The following is a 24,026-nucleotide window of genomic DNA, read 5'->3' on the forward strand; positions in this document are numbered from 1 at the left end:
TTTGATAGAAACTTTTAATAAATTTAAATCGTTTAAACATTTATAAAGCTGGAAATTATTGGATTAATGAAGTTTTATTTATTTTTTTTTTAAATATGTCTTTTTATTATTTCTTTTAAGAATTGAAAATTTCCAAAAGTTTATATTTTATTTTATTTCCTGATAATTTTTTCTAAAGTTTAAACCCCATATTGCTAATGTTTGTATATAGTTTATCATATTCTTAATAAATCGGTCGAAATCTGATCTTTAAGATATTAATCTAATTTTGATGGCAAATGAAAATTAACTTGTTTTATTAGTTATCTAAACGAATTTAAGACATTTTAGCAGTCTGAAAGCAACATTTTGAAATTTAAAAAAAAAAATTAAAAATTTTGACTAAAAAGTGAAATTTTTCAATTTTCAAAATTTTAATAGTTTATATTTTATTGTGATTTTAAAGCCTTCAGATGAGGGACTGGTCGAATAATCGATAAGATACTATCAAATAATTTCTATTAAAACCTGATGGATCAATTCAAAGTTTTTTCTATATAAAAACTTGCTTTTTAAATAACTTGACTTTTTTATTTTCGCCCACTGTATTATTTGTCACACTACAAATCAGACACACCCATTTCTAGAAAACTTTTGGCTTATAAAATGATAAGATTTTTTTGCCAAAAGTAATTAAAGTTAACAGGTCTATAAAAATTATTCAAATTTGTTTAAATTACATACTAATTTATTACATTCAAAACTAGTTTTCAAATTAAACTTGAATTTTTGTTTTAAATATCTACTTGAAATAATTGTTTTTTAATCAACTTCCGTATTTTAAACTATAAATTAAAATTGTTGCTAAAACGTAAATTTTTCAACATCTTTAAACACACAAACTAATCATAAATTATATGGTTTTTAAAAATAAACAAAAAATTTAAGTGCAAATTTAAAACAAAGTGTGTAGATTCCAAAAAAAAAATAAAAAAGAAAAATTTATATTTAAACAAAACTACAAAACGTGCCAAATAAAATTTGTATTTATGTTTTTGCAAAATTTGTAGATGAAACAAAATAAAGATTTATTTAAAAATAATATATAAGAAAAAATACTTCAAAATTCATAAAACAATATTAAGAGAATCAGAAAAATACTCTACCCATGAGAGATATAACCAAAAAGAAAAAAAAATCCCATATATTATTCTGCCAACATGCTAACGAACTCATAATGACCCCTTGACGAATGTAGAGTTCAAAGATTTTCTTAAATTTACTATATATACAGGCCCATCCAAAATGTCACATGATAATTTGACTTAAATTTGTTTCGAAAAAGATTTATATAAAATTTTCTCATTTTAATATTAATGCAAAATTCAAAGCGCTTAAATGTCTACACAAAATATACATAAATTATTGTGCTTGTTTTAAACAAAATACACCTGATGATTGAATATATTTTCAGTTGAAAATATTTATAACAATTTATGAATCATCTTAAAAATTAGCAACAAATAAAATTAAATAGAAAAAAATTATAAACAAAAAAAATACTAAGAAATCATATTAGGAAATATTAAAATGTTTACATAATAAATAAAAGTAAAAGAAATTCCAGTTAAAATCAATTTTTAATTAATAGAAATTAAATATACAGACGAGTAAAAGGTTGAAATTTTAAGCAAAAATTTGCATATATATTAAAATGATAGTATGTCCGTTTTAAAACTATAAAAAATATTTAACGTTTGCCATAATTTTTGTTGTAATATTATAAAGTTGAGATTTGCGCCGATTTATTAGGAATAAGGCAAATGTTGTTAGAACTAAAGTAATATTGGTCTTAAAATTTAGCTTACATGGATATCTTTTGAAAATAAATATAAACCATTATTTATTTTTAAAAATATTGTATTTAAAACAAAATTAAATATATTAGTTTTTTGAAGTTTTCTTAAGAAAATTTTAACGAATGTTAACGTTTCCAATGAAAATTGTATAAAACCAAGAGTTAATCAAAGAATACTTGATCTGTGTAGATTTTAAACAAAAAATAAGCTCTTTTCGATCTATGATGTTTTTTAAAAGAAAACTGTACCGAAATGTTTGCTAACGGAAACTTGTCCCAACGAATATTTATCTAGAGGAAAATTAGACGAAAAAACGAAAAGTTTTATCAATAAAACTTGATCGAAAGAAAAATTTTTTAAAAAAATTCTTCTAAAGAAAACAAATCGATATCGAATTGTTCTGTGAAATTATCCAAAATAAAACTCATTGATATCGAAAAATAGTCTAAAGCAATTTTTTTAAAAAATATATTTCTAATGTAAACTGATCGATTGCAAAATGTTTTTAATGAAAAGTTTTCTAATAAAAACTTATAGATTTCGAAAAGTGTATTAGTGGAGACTTATCGACTTTGAATAATTTTCTAATGGAAACTTGTCGATCTCGAAAAGTCTTACAATGGATACTTATTGATCTATTTGCTTTACAAAAACAAACTAATAGATCACGAAATGTTTTTTTAAGCACCATTTTTGAGTAGAAACTTAGCGATCTCGAAAGTTTTCTAGTTGAGACAAATCGATCTTGAAAGGTTTTCTAATGGAAACTGATCGATCTCGAAAAGTTTTTAAATGGAAAATTATAGATCTCGAAAAGTTTTCTAATGGAAACTTATCGATCTCGAACAATTTTCTAATGAAAGCTTATCATTCTCAAAAAGCTTTCTAATAGAAACTTATAGATCTCCAAAAGTTTTGTAATGAGAACTGATCATTATTGTTTTTTTTAAGAAAATTAATTGATCTTTAAATTGTTTCTAAAGTTTTCTAAAGACTTAAAATTGTACAAACTTATATAACAACTCGTTTTCTTACACTTTCCATAACTTTTACTTTATTATAAATAAGTTTTGAACCCAACCGATTTATTAAGAATGAAAAGTCAAACCTATAAAACTACTCAATATGGGTCTTAAATGAAAGCTTAAATAAGGCATAATAATTAGAAACTATAATAAATGTAATATGTTGGTAACGATTGTTGTTAGACATAAAGAAAACATTTCACGACATACAAATATCTTCTCATAATTTAACACTAACACTTTCTAATTGTTCGTAACCTTAGACAGTAGTACTTATTTAAATAATATCAAGCTTTTAATTGAAACCTTAGAAAACAAAATGTGCTTTACATTATTCACACTATAATGGTAAATACATAAATTCTTTTAGCCTTAAAACAAGCAAAAAAATTGATGAAAAACATGAACAAAAAAATCAATCCAAAAACGTGAACTAATACGCATTTTAACTAACATTTAAAAAATTCTTCATAAACAAAAACAAATCAATAAATGACAAACCAAAATAAAAATGTTTACTAAAAGAGAAAAACAACTGCAGCATTTTGTAACAATCACTAACAATTTTATGTTAACAGTTTTTATTTTTTTTTAAATTTTAACATTTTGTTTTAAAGTTTATTTTATTTGTATAAGCATTTTATGCTGAAATAGCTACTAAAATTATTTTGTACAAATTCAGTACAAGGTAGTTCAGTTTGTTTTTTTTTTTTTTATTAACGAATTTTAAGTGAAATATAAATTAAAAATGTAAAACAAACTTTTTCCCAAAAAACGTTAAAAAATTTCTAAAACAGAAATTTATTAAAAACTGGTTGTAATAGACACGTTGTTACTATTTTTGCCTTTTTTTAAATTACAAGTTGAAAACCGTTTTGTTTTAAACTGTTTTCAACTTATGACAGGTTGCATTTTATACTTGTTTTCTTGCCAATTTGGACTGTGTGAATTTTGCATAAATTATGTGAAATATGTACTAACAAACACACAAAATCTTGTTTATTGGTTATAAAACACTTTGAAGAAATTATAATTTATTATAAGGCAGGAAATATCAAAATAAAAAAATACGGCAACTAACAACAAAACTAAGCCAAAAATGTGTTTGTTTTAATGGGGACATTATGAAAAGTTTTACATGAAAAAAAAAAATGAAGAAAAACTTAATAAATTATAGCGTAAAATAAATTAATACACAGATTTTAAAATATTTTTTTCTATTTGCTTTATAAAAACGAAATATTTTAAATACTAAGTAATTTTTGGTTGAAAAAAATTGTAACTTATTTATATTTTTGAAAAAAGTACTTTGTTTCATAACCTATTTACTTTTATCTACCGTTTGAACTACATTTTGGGTTAAAAAACCAAAGTTGAGATTTAAGCTGATTTATTAAGAATAGCAATATGCTTAAGAAAATGTCATTAATATGGGTCTCAAATGTTAGCTTATGACCACAGCTATTGATAAAAAATATAAACTGTCGACTATTTTAAAAATAAAAAAAAATACTTCAAAAAAATATATTAAAGAATACGATTTTTTATATAATATTATATAAATAATTAAATTTTTGTTTAATAAGAAGGGTTTTTATAACTTGCCTTTTATTATCTACCATTTGCACTATATTTGGTTTAAATATTTCAAAGTTGAGATTTAAACCGATTTATTAAGAATAGCAAAATATTTAGGAAAATATCATTAATATGGGTCTCAAACGTTAGCTTATGACGACAGCTATAGTTAAAAAATATAAACTGACTACTAATTAAATATTTTTTAAAAAAATCAAATCACTTCAAAAAAAAAAAAAAAAAATTAAAAAAGAAATTATTTCTTAAATAATATTAAATAAAAAATTGAATTTTTGTTAAAAAAATGTTTTCATGACTTACTCTTTATTATCTATGATTTGCGTTACATTTGGTTGAAATATTTGAAAGTTGAGATTTTAACCGATTTATTAAGAATAGCCTAAGACTTTATTAAATGTTAGCAATATGGGAGGCAAACATTAGCTTATAAACATAGTAATCTTATAAAAATATAAACCAATAACAAAATTTTAATTTATTTAAAAAATCTATATTTAAACATTTTTTAAATGTTTGCAAATTTTTTCAAATTAGAAAATTTTTATTACAAAAAAAGAAATATATTGTATAATTTTTAATTAAATTTTAAATCAATATTAATGTAATATTTTAGCTTCATTATTAGTTTTAAACCGAAAAAAAATAAATTTTTCTTAGAGAATTCCGAAATAGGCAAAATTGTTGACAAATCGTCTGCAATTTTCTGCAAAGTTTTAATTTTTTCACTTAAACATACTTTTATTGTAAGTTTTACATCAATAAAAAAAAATAAATTTTTCTTAGAGAATTCCGAAATAGGCAAAATTGTTGACAAATCGTCTGCAAATTTCTGCAAAGTTTTAATTTTTTTCACTTAAACATACTTTTATTGTAAGTTTTACATCAATAGCTATTGTTTGCTTGGTTTTTATATTTAGTATTCTAAACTTTAGATTTTAACCGATTTATTAAGAATATCTTAATTCTCAAAATAATGCCAATAAAATGGGTCTCAAACTTTAGCTTATTACCACAACAATCAGAAAAAAATATAAACCTATCAAATAAAAAGAAAAAAATATTGTAAAAAAAGATCTACATTGTTTTCAATTTCTTCAAATTTCCTTTAATTTAATTAATTTTATGACATTAATTATTAAACTGAAGTTTGAAATTTATAATCAAAATTCATTTAATTTTATTCCTAAGTCCATCATCCTATTGTATTTATCTGTTTTTATAAGTATTTATATTTTATATATTTTTAAACTTGTTTAGAATTTTTAAATATCTAATTTTAATCTTTAAATCATGTTGAGTACGTTAAGAATGTTTTATTTTTTATTCGAAATTTTAAATTAAACGTTTTTTCTTTCCTCTTCATTCTATCATCATTTATAGCGACCTTACATATCCGTGTTATTTAAAAAACGTGTTGTGCATTTATAATTTAAATGAAATTTTTTTTTTGTTGAATTATTGTAAATTGACAACAAACAATAATAAAATGAAAATAAACACAATAACAACACAGCAACACAGTAATAGTATAAAACAAAAACAACAATAATTAATTTACATAAAACGGCCATAGGTCAGTGACATTTTTTTATTAAAATGTAAAGAGTTTTTAAATTGAAACAAAAACATTATAAATAAAATTTGAATTGTTTGTTTTTAGTGTAACTAACATTTTTGTTTAAAGCAGGACTTTTTTTTAAATCTCCAGGAACTGATATTGTTATATTGTTCTGCTGGTTGGCGCCAATTTATACAGAAACATTTCTGGAATGTTAATAAGAATGTTAATGCAAATTTTTGTGCATATTTTATTCTAATAAGCAGTTAGCAACAATGTAAATTTTATATAAAGAATTTTTAAATTTTGAAAATTCTTAAAATTTATTTTTTAAGAAAATATGTCATTTGTTATTAATATAATGAACGGTTTATAGTTTATTTCAACTGTGCTCTTTATAAGCTTTAATTTGATACCCATATTAACTTATTGCAACACAAACTTTTTCATTCTTAATCAATCGGCTGTAGTCCCAACTTTAGATAACTTAAGAAGAAATCAAGGCAAATTCTTAAATTTATAATAAATATTACATTTATTAATATAACATTAGTTTTGTATAATTTTCCTCTAATGTATAATAAGTTTGATTAAGCCTGATCTATAAGGAATTTCAGTCGAAGTGCTTTAAGTAAACACCTGCCTTGAGGGCCTATTTAACGATGGTCTGTTTCATCCACTGAGTGAGTAAAACTAAGGAACAACTCACTACTGCTCCTTTGTGTATCTTATACGCAGGTTCCAATTTACGTATATGGAAGATCTGGTCCATTATATGTGCACTTTGCTCAAGTACATGAGCAATCTGATCTCTTGCCATAGTAGCCCTGTCGGAAAAGGACAGTTGTCATGAGCCAGCTCAATCTAATGCCGACAATAATGTCGCCCAACCACACTACTGAGTTGACTCTGTTGATTCGGCAACAGCACCTAGAGGGACGTAATTGGTAGACCGAAACACTGATCATATTAATTGACAACACTTTATTTCAGTGGTCCCAAAGACCCACTCTAATAAATTCAGCATGTTTTAGAGTAAACTACAACGCTCACAGCCATGTAGGATAATCGCTGATAAATATTAGAAAGGGTAAATTCTTAAAGTTTTAGTTTAACCGATGGGTCTTAAAATTAAAGCTTATATATCAACGTTTATATATCAAGTATAATTTATTAATTATGTAACTTTTTTCAACTAAAAAAATCTGTTTAATCGGTGAACTATATAAACATTTTAATAAAAATTTAAAATATTGTGTTTTAATGCAGTTTTGTTTTCAAAATATTAAACTAATTTTCAAACAACACCGGTTTCTAACATTTATCATAGATTTTTCTTCTAAATTTTTCCAATTTTGTTTTAAACCGATTTATTAAGAATGAAGATATATGTTCGTTGTGTTAACAATATGGGTATCAAATTAAAGTTTATTAAGTGTACTATTTGTAAAAATTATAATTATTATATTTTAAAAGTAATTCTAGGAAGAAATCGGTTGAAATCGGTTTAAAGCCTCAAGAGGCTCTTGAGGGTTTTTGTTAATAAAATATTTCTGAATTCTTCATTTCCTTTTTATTGCCTTAGATTTTTCGTTAAGTTTTGTTTTAAACCGATGTATTAAAAATGAAGAACTAAGCTTGCAATATTAATAATATGGATGTCAAATCAAAGCGTATAAAGAGTTGAGTTTATATTAAGTATAATCTATTAACAATATTAATTAGTTTAAGAAAAAAATCTTAAAAGTCAGTCGAATAAGTAAATAATTAAATTAAGTAATTGTTAATTGTTAAAAAAGAATTATTATATGTTAATAATTTTAAGTTTACAAAAATCTATCATTTGTCCTAAGTTTTCCGGTAATTTCAAAAAGTTTGAATTCAAACCGATTTATTAAGAATGAAGAACTAATCTTATAATATAAACAATATGGGTATCAAATTGATGTCTTTAAAGAATTGAGTTTATATTAAGTATAATTTATCAGCTGTTTTAGTTACTTTAGAAACAAACACGATTAAATCGGTGTTAAGTATAAAGATTTCAATCACATTTCATTTATGTACAAATAACACAATGTTTCAGCATTTGTCTTTAATTTTTTCGATAATTTAACAAGTTTTGGATTTAGCCGATTTATTAAGAATGAAGAAATATGCTTATAATATTAACAATATGGGTCTCAAATTAAAGCTTATAAAGCGTACAATTTATTTAAGCTATAATCCTTTAAATATTTCGATTATTATCATAATATAACAATTAAAAAGAAAAAGTATATTTTCTTATAATGATTTAAAAAAAGTTTAAAATATCTAAATCATAAAACATATTTTGATATTTTAATTATTCTCACAACCAAACGAATTCATAAAATGTTAAATAAAACATAAATAAGTTGTTATTTAAAAAAACTTAAAATTTTTATTGTAAACTTTCTCCTAAAACTTTTTTCCATTAAATACCTCAAGTTATAAATAAAAAAATACACATGTAGGTAAGTATAATAAACAAACATAAGTATTTGTTATTTTTTTCTTACCACAAAAAAAAAAACTAAAAATATTTCTTTAAAGAAATCTTTATTAGATGTGGTCAGTTTTGTGCATAAAAAACTCTTGTCTATATCAATAATAGTTAAGACAACAAAATATGTTTTTTATGTTGAAAAAAAATTTTTTTCTCTTTTTAGTATAATGTAAATTGATTTTTAATTGCCTGTTCATATGTAAATTGTCAAGAGCTGTTTCATAATACTCTAAGTAAGTAAGATGATGGTTATATATTTTTTTTTGGAGGTAAATATTTTATCAGCTTGAGATAACTGGTGTTGACACCTGATAATTTCAGATGACTGAAATAAATGGCAGTAAATAACTATCCTTAATTGTTAAAGAAAGGGGATAGGTGTTAAATAAATAAGAAATTTTAAAACAGCAGGTATGTAAAGATTTGGTAATTTATTTTAAAAATTTAGAAAATTTTTTGAAAAAAAAATTTTTTATCATAAATAATATTTAAACAAGATTTAAATTATATAATTAGCATTGTATGAAAGTTATTTCATGATTTGTAAAAACTTTGAGGCGGGCCATGATGGGCATAATTAGATTTAGTCAAAATTGTATAGATTTTCAGGCGAAATCATATACTGAAGGTAAATTTCATGTTAAGGCAAAATTTAGAAAATATTTCTGGCGCTTAAACATTAATAAATATTAATGAATTTTTAATAAAATTGTTTACCTTTCCAATGACTTTCTATAGGCTCAAGTATTTGTAAAAAAAATAAAAAAATTTTGTAATTTTTTTTCTTGTTTAATTCCTACATTTCAAAATCACTTTAATTGAACTCAATTAATGTGAATGTCATTTTATATAAAAAAAATAAATAACACACAAAAATGCATAAAATCAAATACAAAACACAACATTTAAGTTGAACAATTGATATTGAAATTAATTGGATTTAATTCAAAGTTTTTGTTTTTTTTTTGTCTACAAATGTACTCAAATCCTATTCAAACATTTCTTGCTGATTTATACACAGAAAAAAAGTGTTGAAAATTATACTTAGCTGCATTAAAAAAGAGTTAACAGATTTTTCAAGCAAATACATACCTGCAAAGAGAGAGAAAAAGAGGAAAAATATTATTATATTAATAAAAAAAAATAATTAACTTAATAATACCAAAAAAAAATATGGTTAACCCTCAAAATCATAAACTCAACTAAAATATGTATATTTTCAATAAAAATTACGTAATAAAAACACATTTTGTCTGATCATGTTAAAGGGCTTTGTAATAGCAACACCTGCATTGATTACACCTTCAATTAAGTGAACGTGTGTTTTTTAGATTTTTTTTTTTTTTTTTGTAAAAGATTTTTATCATTTAATGATTGCTAGTTAATGTTCAACTATGTATGTACTTTAAAAAAATAATCATTAAAATTTTGTTGAAATTAACATAGAGGGGAACAGTCAGTGGTGTTAAGGTTTTAACAAAAGTTGGGTTTTGTACAGAGATTTGTAAAATTTAAAATTCTTAACTGGTTAAACACGCTTCAAAATTTTGAAAAAAAATCCTATAAGAATTAATAACTGCAGTTGAATGCAGTCCTATTTAGAGAGGCCTACAGTACAGTTCTAATAATTCTACCATTTAAGCTTCTGTAGCACTCACAATAAGTTAAAATATTGAAGCAAATGTTGGACTCAAAAGATATCTATGATTTAGGATATTATAGAACTATATAATTAGCTAAGATAAACATTCCATTTGAAGCAGACTAAAAAGAGAGTTATTATAGAATCAAGACTGCGACTGTAGCTTATGCTGTACTACAAAGATATTTATAATAGAAGGTTATGAATGACGATTAAAGAAAGAGCTACAAATGAAAACTATAGTAAAACTACAAAGAGTAGTAACCCTTTTTGTAGTTTTACTATAGTTTTCATTTGTAGCTCTCTCTTTACATATAATTTAAAACTACAAAGATAGCTGCGATTGAAGTTACAATGTAAACTACAATTGAGGCGTAGGGCAATAATCGGTCGTATATTTAAAGCCAAAGTATGGCCACAAATAGAGCACGCTTGGAGCTTACAAATAGTTCTAAAATTCATGCTAAAGTAGTACTGCAAATCAAGCTGTGATTAAAACTTATTTTGGACTACAAGAGCTACAATTATACTAAAGTAAAACTACAAAGAAAGATCGATTCAAGCTATGACTGAAGCTTATTAAGAAGTATAATGTCAACTTAAATTGAGGATTACGTAGAGCTAAAAAAAGGCAACGCTTAAAGCTTATGTAAAACTACAAATAGTTGTAACATTGAAACTAATGTAGAACTACTACTAAAGTAAGTTACGCTTGAAACTACAATTTAAACTAATGTTAAACAATAAAGACAGCACGATTAAAGCTAAGATTGAAAGTTATGAAAGACCACAATGTGAACTACAGCTGAGGTTTTTAAAGGATTTGAAAGAGAGGGCTAAAAATTGAACTACGATTGAAAGCTATTTTGGACTACATCAAGAGCTACAGTTGCAACCAATGTAAGACTACAAAGAGGGTTGCTATGGAAGTTAATAGAGGTACGATTGAAGCTAATGTAAAACTACATATAAGGATATGATTGAAGCTTAAAAATGACTACAAAGAAAAAAGCAATTTAAGATTATATATGACTGTAAATTAGAGCTGATATAAAACCACAAAATGAGCTCGATCTAAATAAAGCTATAATTGAAGCTAATAAAGAGCTGCAAAGAGTGCTAGGATTACAGCAGATATAGAGAATTCCTATTAAAGCTGATTTATAACTACAAAGAGAGGTAAGTAATTTTGAAGCAAACGTAGAACTACAAAGAGAGTTCGATTGAAGCTAATGTAGCGCAACTAAGGCCCATTATTACAACTTACAAATAACTTAAGGTTGGATTGCATAGTAACTATAATAGTACTTTAATTAAAATATGTCAATAAAGCATAATAGAACTTTCCGCAAATTGATCCTTCCAAGAAACAAATTATCGGAATTATAAAATTAAACCTAGGTCTACGACAGCTATAAAGCTGATATTAAAGCTTTGGTAAAACTTTTAAATAAGCTATGATTTAAGCTAATAATGGATTAAATTTAAGCTTAAATGGTACTATTACTATTAAAGCTTAAAGAACTTATCTAATCTGTATTTAAAATCATGCACTATGGCCACTCCCATCTTTTTTTAAATGCAAAACAATTAAAAGAAACCCAGCAACAAACACAAGCAAAATCTTAATAAAATTTTAAATTAACTCTTAGTAAAGCTATTTACATAAATGACTTCCTAAGATCTTAAAAAAAAATGTATAAACACCTGACTGGCAAACAAGTACCCACTATCTAAGTGAAGGTCAAGTTTTAATTATACAACAACAGATTTTTTTCTTTATATCCACAACGTCTTAAACTAAAGGTAAATTCAAACAGACAAATACTTGTTTATAAATATGAAAAAAAAACTATTAAAAAATTCTTCAAATCATGTTTGTTTATCCAAATTGAAAATTTTTATCAGATTAAAACAAAAATATAAAAAATTTGAACAAAATATAAAAATATTATTTAATCGAATATTAATTAGTTATGCTTGGTTACCCTTTTAAACAGCGACATTTTTTTAGTAATTATTACCAAAGGTCTGTAATTTAATTCCTTAATAAATGATAATTTTTAGTTGAAAGAATATGCAAAAAAAGTACTTTTTGTTTAAGTTAATGAACATGAAAAAAACTACGTAAATACTTTATTAGGGGTGTTCATAGTTAGTTAAAGGTTTTATTTCTAAATCAAATTTATAAACCATTCTTTAAGTAATAATAAGGGATAATAGTTAAAAAAACGTATTTTCCCTTTTTATTTTCAGATTTCTCAAGTGAATACCCTTAATGTTTTTAAGCAATGTCGTTAAAGTACAGTGATTTCAGTCATCGAGTCTAGTATTACACAGCTCAGTTTCTTTGATGTTAATGACTTTATTTGTAAACTGTAATTTGATGTTGATAATTTGATATAAAATTAAAAAAAAAATAAACAAATTTCGTTTAAAATATAACTTGTTGAGTGATTTTTTTTACAAAAACAATTATATATTTTACATAAGTTTTTTAAGAAAAAAGAATTTTAAAAAATGTTTATAAAAAAATTAATATTCTTAACATTAGCTATTTGTTCAAACTCTTAAGTCTTTAAATAATAAAATTTTAAGGAGGGCCATGTTAATTCAAATTTGACTAGAAATCTGGGAACTCCTCTTTATAACAATAACTTCTTGTTGAAATTTATGATTATACAAAGCTTTCCTTAGGCTTTATTGAATCGATGTAAAGTATTTTTAAGGCGGGCCCCGTGTAATATGCTTAAATCAACTGGCCCGCCTGAAAATTTATTAGTATTAAATAAAAATGATTAATTATTGCTAAAAAAACTACATTAATAATTAATATAGCTTAAATCCTAAGGAAAACTTTCTTTTTTGGAAAATTTTAAAACTCTTTTTTTAAATTATTAAAACACAAAAGAATAGCTATTAAGCGAATCGTATTATTTTGTTATAAATAGCCTGATCCACTTAAAAGTTTTTGTATTTCTTATAAGGCTTCATTTGTAGCTTTTCCTGTAGTTCTATACTAGCTTACATACATAACTTTTCGTAAATCTTACAAAAAGCTCTTTTTATAAAAAAATATAAGATTTAATTTGATATTTTTGTGTAGTTTTAAATAAGCTTCAATTGTAGCTTGCGTTGTAGTTATAAACAAGCTTCAATTGTAGTTGTCGTTGTAGTTATACATAAGCTTTAATTAGAACTTTCTTTAGAGTTCTAACAAAAGCTTCAATTGTAGTTATTGGTGTAGTTATACGTAAGATTAAAACAAATTTCTATTTGTAGTCCTATGTTAGCTTAAATCGTTGCTTTCTTTTGACTTATACAAAGCTTTATTTAATGTTCTCCTCGTTTTCTTATATTAGCTTTAATCATACTTTGTATTTTAGTCCTACATAAGCTTTAATTGTAGTTCTTAAGTAAAGCTCTTTTGTAGTATTATTTAATGATAAGTATTATAGCAGTCCTAAAGCTTTTTCTGTAGTCTCACGTAAGCTTTAGTCGTTCATCATTTGTAGTACTAAATAAGCTTTGAATCGATTTATATTTGTAGTGTTACATAAAGTTTAGTTAAAGCTCTTTTTGTAGTACCAAATAAAATTATAGCTTTTTAGCAAAAGTCGTCGCTAAATTATAGTTTTCTTTCTAGTCCTACATAAGCTTCAATTGTAGCATTCTTTGTAGTAGTACATAAGCTCCAATTGTAGTTCCTTATTCTGGCCCTTTGTAGCTTTTTTGTTCGGCGTGCAACTCAATCCAAGCTCTTTTTGTATTCTTATTATAAACATCTGTGGTTGCTTTATCGATCATTTTTAAATTTAGTTCTTTTTCGAGTCCAACACAAGCTGTAATTGCAACTCTATTTGAAGACCATTATTAGCTTAATTTATAGTTCTCATTGGTCATCTATATTAGTTACAATCGTAGCTATTTCTCTAAACCTTAGTGAGATCCAATTAAAGGTCTTTTTTATTTTTAAATCAACCTCTGTGTTTCCTTCCTATATTAAGAAAAATTATTTACTTTTCTTTAGTAAACAGCTTTTTCAAAAAAAAAAAAAAAATAATAATAATTTAGAAAATAGTTTTAAAATATTTTCCACTAAAAACACAACAATTCAAAACTTAAGGCGCCTATTATCTATGAAAAACTTGACTCTTTTCAATATAAGAAAAATCAAACCTCTTGCCGACCTTTATCATTTTACATTTATTGAAAAAATTCTTCAATGAAATATTAAACGGATATTATATTATTTTTAACATGAAAAATTCATTTCATTTATTTACATGATTTATTGGTGACATGATCTTTAACAGATACAAATTGAAGTAAATCTTATTTTGAGAATTAAAAGAAAATTGTTCTTTTTGTTAAGAACATAAAAAAAATCTAACAAAAACTTCTTATCAAAAATAAATATTCTTTAGTAATTGATAGGGCCCCAGAACGAAAAACAAACCTTTTCTTTAGAACATTGTTTTGCTTTCATTCTTAAAAACAAATGTGTGGATCACGCCTTAAATATTGTAAAGTGTTGCATGCCACATATTGTTGTCGGTTTTGATTGTTTAACACATGACTGACAGCATAAAATTATAATAGATTATCCATGACATTTGGCGGTTTGTTTTTATACTTTTAATATTGTTTAGGGATTTAGAAAAATATAAATAAAATCAAAATATTTAGATTTGTTGTAAAAAGGGTATTTGATTTACAAGAATTTAAAATATTTTTTATGCGGTAAAAAATTCCGTAAATTTTCTTTTATTAGAAAAAAATCTGAACTAGAACTGAACTAGTAGTGAACTAGAACTTAACTAGAAATGAATAAGAACTAGACTATAGTTCAACTAGAAAAGCCACTAAACAAGAACTGAACTAGAACTGAACTAGAACTGAAGTGGAACTGAACTAGAACTGAACTAGAACTGAACTAGAACTGAACTAGAACTGAACTAGAACTGAACTAGAACTGAACTAGAACTGAACTAGAACTGAACTAGAACTGAACTAGAACTGAACTAGAACTGAACTAGAACTGAACTAGAACTGAACTAGAACTGAACTAGAACTGAACTAGAACTGAACTAGAACTGAACTAGAACTAAACTAGAACTAAACTAAAGAACTGAAATAGAACTGAACTAGAACTAAACTAGAACTAAACTACAACTGAACTAGAAATGATCTAAAACTGAACTAGAACGGAACTACATTATTTTCAATTGTATTTTTCTGAACTCAAATTGTATTCTTTATACAAGAATTTTAAATTGGTTTAAATTGTTCAAATTATATATTAGTCAATAATTAGTTTAAATTATATTTTTAAAAATCCTTTCTCTTAAACCCTATAAATATCTATAAAAAAGTCCAGACAAAAAGTTGTGTTTATATTCTGAGCAGAGCCTATAACATGACCCATATATTCGCCAGCCATTCGAGGACTTGGAAAATTAAAAATTGTATCCGATGTGGCATTAAATGTAAATTTTTGCTAAAATCAAATCGTACAGATATAATTATAATTTTATTTGATGTTAATAATGGATACTTACTCCATTATATAAAGGACATTTGCGCTGTTCGATAGGTATACTGCTTGTATATTTATACCATAATTCGGTGGGATCAAACATTGCTTTGCAAAGATCAGGTCGTTGAAAATTATATATACTATAATCCCAAAGACCCCGATGCTTTTTATAAAAATCCAGGCTTACCTTAAAGTTTAAAAAAATGTTCAATTTCATTATGTGGCTTTCAACCTGACATAGACAAAGAACTCTGCTGGGGGATCTCTTTGCCTTTCTACGCTTTCAACTGTTTGAGTTCTCATTCACGTGAATTTGAGATGAAACCCATTAATTGTAAAGTGAGCTTAAATACGAATTTCTTAATAAATATTACCTCCAAGATAGTATTTTCTGGAAATCCATTAGTAATTTCTAATGTGCCCAAAAAACTTAATAAACCATCTTCTAATATTTCAAACTTTAATTTGCTGGTATCAAAATATATGCCGGGAAAAGTTGTGTTTTCATTACTACAAGGCTTAACCAATTCCTCATCTTGGACTACAATTTCATATTTATAAACAGTCTAAAAGGAATTAATTCTATATCGTTTTAATTTTTTCGAAACTTTAGACTTACCAGTGCGTGTGAGATTAAATGTAAAATTATAAATCCTTTAAATATATTTTTTAAAATCATTGTTTAAATTGTTTGCGCGGTTTCTATAGAATTTATTTGCATTATGAAAACGCAAGGGAATTTATATTTTTTATAAAATAAATTTTTAAGATTTTTATCATTAAAAACAATAAAAATTGTTTTTTGACAAAGTTAAATAAAAATTTAAAATTTAACAACAGTTAAGATAGAAATCGTAAATGTAGTAAAGTTACACTACAGAGTGATTGGTATTAAAGGTGGCATTATATTGCTGTTCTAGTTCAGCTATAGTTTAGTTCTTGTTCTCGTCAGTTCTAGTTCAGTTCTAGTTCAGTTCTAGTTCAGTTCTAGTTCAGTTCTAGTTCAGTTCTAGTTCAGTTCTAGTTCAGTTCTAGTTCATTTCTAGTTCAGTTCTAGTTCAGTTCTAGTTCAGTTCTAGTTCAGTTCTAGTTCAGTTCTAGTTCAGTTCTAGTTCAGTTCTAGTTCAGTTCTAGTTCAGTTCTAGTTCAGATCTTTTCAAACAAAATTAAAATACTTATCTAGAGAAGAGACTGATGGGATAATTGTAATATTTGATGTAATTTTTTTCAAAAGATTTTCAAAGTGGGTGTGCCAACATTATTTCTAAGATATTTTAAACATTTTGAAAAAAACTACAAAGTGTCTATAATCTTTGTCACGTAATCTTAGTTTAATTCCCCTAACTACCAAATACAATTGTCACCAATGATCTCGGCAATGTTTTAAATCTTTTTACTTCTAAGACAAGACGGCTAAAATTTGACAAATGATTTTTAGGTAATTTTTTTATTTAATATTCTCAGGAAATCATCAACACTTACCTAAGGGTAAGATTTTTTTCAAAACCCTAATCATTAAATTAATATTACGTTGAAAATAATGATCATATTTATAAAACTAAATGTATATTAATGATTTCTTTAAAAATATTTAAATTCAGATTTCGAACAGTAATGACATACAAAACACAACTTTTCAAAAATGACAGACAGTTGACGGTTTTTCAAATTAATATTGCAAAAAAACCAAAACAATCCGTTAATGAACTGTAATCGATATATTTAGTCTCTAATATCGCAAACTCTTGTCTCACATACTTATAACTGTGTGGTTTGATCTATATTTGAGATGATGATGATGATGATGTTGTTGGCCAGGAAATGTAAAAGAATCAATAGTTTACTTTGTTTTTTTTTTTTTTTTTTAGAAAAATCAATGAACTTTGTGGTTTCTGCAAATTATACTTTTTATAAATCTGAAGCAATATCATCAGCAATATTGAAATTTAATCCGACTTAAGATTGTTAACTTCTCTTTTACTCTTTTTTTTCAAATTTATGTTGTGTCAACTGAGGGGAAAATGGCCGTTATGAAAACAGCATGATTTTTATGTTTAAGCTGGGAGTGCTTGCTGACTGTGTGTTCTTTACAAAATATATAAATTTATTAAGGAAATCCTTTTTTGGAATATTTGTTAAACAACAGCCTCAATTTATGTTCATTGTTTTGAAAGTTCTTGGGAGAATGTAATCAGAAGATTTTAAAGGGTGTGGTCAAACCTTTGATGAGGGAATATAAGTTGCATTTAAAAAATTTTGACAGTCGTTTTTACAAGTTTAAGATAATGAGTGTACTAATTGATTTTTATTTTAAAGTTTTATTTTTAAGGACAATGTCTCAGGTAACGCCCAGTTTTAAACAATGTTATGGAAAATATTTTAATATTTTTATAACAAGCAAAAAATGAAACCTTTCGAAATTTCGTTTTTTTTATAAGTAAGCTTAGTTAAAGTCTATAGATTGATATATAGTCTGGACTAAAGAGTGATCTATGATGTTCACTGATCTATAGTCTGAACTATAAATGGATCTACAGTCTCGACTATTCAATCATCGGTAGTCTTGAGTATAAAGACTATGGACTGATCTAAAGTTTAGACTATAGACTGATCTATAGTCCTGACTGATCTATAGTATTGACGAATCTATAGTCTGGACTATAGACTGATCTATAGTCTGGACTATAGACTTATCTATAGTCTGGACTATAAACTGATCTATAGTCTGGACTATAGACTGATCTATAGTCTGGACTATAGACTGATCTATAGTCTGGACTATAGACTGATCTATAGTCTGGACTATAGACTGATCTATAGTCTGGACTATAGACTGATCTATAGTCTGGACTATAGACTGATCTATAGTCTGGACTATAGACTGATCTATAGTCTGAACTATAGATTGATCTATAGTCTGGACTATAGACTGATCTATAGTCTAGACTATAGACTGATCTATGGTATTAACTATAAAATTATCTTTAGCCTTGAACATAGACTGATCTAAAGTTTCGACTAAAGACTGATCTATAGTCTTAACTAAAAAGATATCTATAGTCTTGACTGATCTATAGTTTTGACAAATTTATAGTCTGATTTAAAGTCTGGACTATAGACTAATTTAGTCTGGACTATGGACTATTTTATAGACTGATCTATAGTCTGGCCTATAGACGGATCTTCAGTCTTAACTATAGACTGGTCTATAGTCTTGACTATAAAATGATTGTAAACTGATCCATAGTTTTGACTATAAATCATGATTATAAAATATATTATTGTCTATAAAGTGATTTATACTCTTTTCTATATACTTGCCCATAGTCTTGAGTAGATACTGAAAAATAGTCTTGCTTATAGACTGATCTAAAGTCTTGGCTACAAACTTATAGACAGTCTTGATTATAAACTGATCTATAACATAATATATTATTTAACGCCTTTTTGACAATTGAAAAATGTTCATATAAATCTATTTAAAACTTAATGAAAGGAACTTGTGCCACAAAAATTCCATAATACCCCTACACAATGTTGAAAAAGATTTCAAAAATTATACCGCACAATTTCAATTGTATATTTTTTTAAATTTGACACAATTACACTTTGTTATTTACGAAACTTTTGATTAATATTATTGAAGATGATTTTGAATTTTTGACACACTTGTCAAAATTAAAATCTCCTTTTTTTTAGCAATTCATCATTAAGAAAGAAATGAGAAGAAAAAAACTAAAATTAGGTGAACAACATAAATTAAGTGGTGTCATTTTTTTTTTTCAACATTTTAAAAGTTTTTTAAATTGAAAATATACATATTGTTATTTGTTTCTTAATGGACAATAAGTAAAAGTAAACTATTTTTAAAGATTTTGATTAAAATGATAATTTACAGCTGCAGTTTAAAAAAAACACGGGATCATCATATAATTTTAGAATTGTTTAAAACATATGAACATGTAACCGTAGTATCTAAAACAGGTAACAATGGGATTTTTGTCCTTTTTTAAGAAATTTTCTAACATTTTTATAATCATTATAAAGATTTTAGTTACAAATCACTTTGCCTCAACAAAACAAAATGTTTATGATCATGAGGATCAGATACTCAGACAGAAATCAAGTGTTAGTTTTTCTAACTATTACAGGTAGAAAATGTATGCCTTCAGTAGCTATTGTTTCCAATTTGGAAAATCTATTATTTCTTTAACCATTTAATAGGGTGCAAAGTCATAAAAAATTTTAAGATTAAAATTCATCTCACATTCACACGTTTGGGAAAAGAGATTTATTTCAGGGATTAAGGTGCTATAAAAATAGTTTACCAAACAAACAAACTAATGATCTAAGGATAAATATAAAATTGAAAATTTTTCATTTATGGGAGTGAGAAATATGGGTAAAAGTAGGATTTAAATAAATCCTTTTGAGTTATGGAAGAAAAATCATTAAAATTCTTATTAATTGAGAAATTAAATTTTTTTCAAAGGTATTGAAAGTAATCAATCATTAGTGAGAGCGTCAAATTTTCATTTATGTGGGTAGAATTAAAATAAATCCTTGTGAGAAATATATACCAACTAACGTGTATATAAAGGAAAATCCTTAAAAAATTAATTCGAACTAATCAATTATTTAAAAAAAAAAAAAAATCATCAAATAAAAATTACAAAAATGTTTTCAAAATAATCTCCTTTTACTTAAATATTAAAGTTTTCATAATTGTGTCTCTAAATAGTATTTTGTAAAGACCCCAAATATCTTTTAAATTATTCAAACACTGTCCGAGCACGACAAGTTATCGGTAACTATAAAAAATGTGTATCTATATAATGTTCTATCTATATCTATAGGGAGTATAAATATTAGGGATTTGGAAACTGGCTGTTATCGGCATGAGAGTCATATACAATGTTCGCAGTTCTAAAAAGATTCCTCAAGTGTAGAATGATTTATTTCAACTTCACTTTAATTTACATCAAATGTCAAGTATACAAATGCATGTCGAAGCTTCGAAGCATGAATCGGGGATTCGTTACCTATTTTACAGCTAATCGGCAATTTAGAGAGAATAGACTACTAACCGGAGATATCAAACTCTATTGGTTCACTGGATCATTATATACGGAGATAACAAATGCATTATTCCGAAATTAGGTAACTTATTCCCGATATCCGTATACTTTTTATTAAACTAAATACATATATTCTGAATCTTTTGTAAACAGCGAATTTTATTAACCTATGCCCGACTGTATATCTATAAAAACAAATTTTCTAAAGACCCTAGATACTTATATACTTAGTTAAAATCTTCCATAATTCTATTGAACATGTGTGCAAGAAGTTGGTCTTTTTAAACCAGCGATATCTGTTAATAAATACTGGGCATATGTCAATAAATACGACAACAGTTTGAGCTATAGTCAAGACTAACTTAACAACATTCGAGACTAGAAACTAAACCTATAATAAAGAGTATAGACTGAACCATAGTCGATACTTTGTGCAGATCTATAGATTGAACTATAGTCAAGATTATTTATCGAAATATATTCTAAACTGAAAACTGAACTTTATTCAAGACTATAGACAATTGTCGCAACTATAAAATTAGATGAAGGTAATGAAAATCAAAACAATAAAAATAATCAGAATAATGGGTTAAACTACACTGAAAATAATCCATGCTCAACTTTACGAAAAAAATTTCGTAACTTCTATTTTCGTAATATTTACAAAAATTTCGTTTATAATACGAAAAAATTTATTGAATAAAACCCTTTTCTATTTTTACGAAAGTACGAAAACCTTTCGGAATATTTTTTTCTTAAATTTTAGCGAAATTAAACATAATGATATTAATTATATTATGATTAAATAAATCTACAACATTTTTATAAAATTTAAGAAAAAGTATAATATTATTCACGAATTATTTTCATAAAAAAATTAAAAATTCGTGTGGAGAATAATTTTGAACTAAAATTAGAAAATTTATTTTAAAATGAACAAAAATGTTTGAATAAATTAATATTTCGTAAATTTTACCATATTTATTCAAAATTCACTTTTTTTAATTTATTTAAATTAATTTTTTCAAGAATATTTTGCATTATACTAAAATATTTCGTACAATTTCGTATATATTACGAAAGAATTTCGTGGTGCGAAACAACGAACGATTCGTACAATGTACGACATTTTTTGTATATATTAGACATGGATTTTTTTCAGTGATACTGCAGATCGAAGTATAATAAAGATAGTTTTAACAAGAAACTAGACCTGAGAAAAGATTTATAACAAGATGGAACAATGATGGAAACAATTTTAAAATTATTTTCAAAAAAAAAACAAAAGAAAAAGAAGTAGAATTTACTCTATGGAAGTACTGAAATAGACCTGAAGAAATGATGATTTCATTACAGGAGGGATGTTATTTTAATTTGATTCCAAATTCACAACATCTGAAGTCGTTCTCAGGAAATATTTTTTATGTTCTTTTTTTTGGAAGTTATTAGGAAATGAAATTGTAGTATTATATTTTAATTATATTAATTACACGCATTTATCAATTAACTCCAAAATAAAATTAGTTTAATCCCAATACAAAAAACATACATTCAATTAAATAAAAAATATATTATTTTCGCTTCTTTAGAATTCAATAAACACCACTTCCGAAAAAATCACTTAGTGCTACTTTTGAAGGGGTGATAAATGTTATTCCTTTGGAAATTTAAAAGAAATTTTAATAATTAAATCTAATCTATTAAAAAAATACCTCTACTTGATATTATAGGATAGGATATTATAGGATATTATAGGATGTATGAGATATTATAGGATAAACTATAGTCGGAACTTCAGACTTAACTATAAACAATACTTTAGACTTTAATTAAGCCTGTTAAATCAACTAGGCCTTTAAAGTGTACTATAATCCAGACTACAGACAGCAATCAAGATAATAGTCAAGATTTTACAAAAAATATTCTAAATTAAAACTATAAAAAAAAATTCTTAAAATAATAAGCAAATTTAATAAAGTATTTTTCAATTCTCAATCGATGTCATATCGTTGTGGCGTTGTATGTCATAAAAATCTTTCAAATAATTGTTTTTGAAACAAAAACTAATCAATAATAAAAAAATTTACAACATACTACGATACAACCATACAACACTGATTGTGAAATGGACAAATATTTTTAAAAATACACTTTCGTGAAGGGTAAAACATATTTGGCATAGTTTACTATCTATTATTTGCTATTATTACTCAAGAGATCAAATATATTTTGATTATGGTCAAGCCAAAAAAAATATACTATTTTTAATTCATTAGTAGGTTTTTATGTCATAAATGTACATACATATATAAACGTTTAAGACCCTAGGGCAAATTTTCTTTATTAGCAATGAACAACAATAACTGCATGTTTTTTATTGCTATAAAAACTATTATTATTTTGAAAAAAAGTTTTCTTTAAAACCTACATTAATTTTGTTAAACTTTATGTTTTTTATGCAAAACCTTTGGTTTTTATATGAGCAAACATTATTTACGGCTTAAGGCTACTATACAAACAAATATGATATGAGAAAGAAAATCCTTTTAAGCTTTTTATATAACAAAAAATTTTTATATATTTTTATTTGTATGTATGTTAGTTGTATGGTATAATGAGTAAGTTTTCTAGGTTAAATTCTATTTTCGATTTATATTTATGATTTGTTTGTTTATTATTAGTTTCTAATAAAAAATTCTATTTAATGTCACAGTTTTCAATTAATGTTGAAACAACAAAACTACAAATTGAAACAAGTTAAATCTCAAATACTATTTTGTTTTTTTTTATATTGTTCAGTACGTCTAACTAAAAAAATGTTTATAAAAACCAAAATAGAAAAAAAATATTGAAGGTAAACCACATTTTTTCTATGTTTCGTACGTATTTGTTTGGCTAAATCAAGAATGAATATTTACTATTCTGTTTATATGATTTCTGGCCATAATGCACATTTTTTTCAGGGTAATAACAACATAGATATTTTACAATAACAAAACAAAAAAAAACACAGTTTTGAATACAAAACTGTACTATTATTTATTTAATTTTTGTTGGGTTGTTTGCTAGAGGTGGTTGATTTTCGTTCGCAAAGGTTCAGCCGTATAGTTTAAGCATGAATGGTTTAAGCCAAGTTTTTTTTTGTTGTTTTAAACAAGAATGTCAGGCATACCTTTACTATGGAAAAAATAACGAAAAAATAAAACGTTTAAATATT

At 25.0% G+C, this 24,026-nt stretch overlaps 2 protein-coding genes across 2 annotated transcripts in view; both read right to left on the reverse strand.

The window, feature by feature from the left end:
- LOC111675850 (supervillin) overlaps positions 1–24,026 on the reverse strand; it is a 330,599-nt gene that overhangs the window by 258,049 nt on the left and 48,524 nt on the right. The gene's annotated exons all lie outside the window — the stretch shown is intronic.
- Positions 15,479–16,520, reverse strand: LOC124419948. The gene is made up of 4 exons (XM_046951104.1): positions 16,351–16,520; positions 16,106–16,297; positions 15,754–15,918; positions 15,479–15,692 (listed from the first exon to the last, which is right to left on the reverse strand). Exons 1-4 carry the CDS (start codon positions 16,408–16,410, stop codon positions 15,540–15,542), a joined length of 570 nt encoding a protein of 189 aa, XP_046807060.1. The 5' UTR covers positions 16,411–16,520; the 3' UTR covers positions 15,479–15,539.

This window comes from Lucilia cuprina, chromosome 5, assembly GCF_022045245.1.
Source record: "Lucilia cuprina isolate Lc7/37 chromosome 5, ASM2204524v1, whole genome shotgun sequence".
NCBI lineage: Eukaryota > Metazoa > Arthropoda > Insecta > Diptera > Calliphoridae > Lucilia > Lucilia cuprina.

Excerpts from the sequence above, each read along its gene's own strand:
- LOC124419948 (XM_046951104.1), bottom strand. The coding sequence starts at position 16,410 with ATGATTTTAAAAAATATATTTAAAGGATTTATAATTTTACATTTAATC. Across the intron at positions 15,919-16,105 it reads CAGAAAATACTATCTTGGAG|GTAAGCCTGGATTTTTATAA; the intron begins GTAATATTTATT and ends TTAAACTTTAAG. Across the intron at positions 15,693-15,753 it reads AATGTCCTTTATATAATGGA|CAAAAATTTACATTTAATGC; the intron begins GTAAGTATCCAT and ends ATTTGATTTTAG.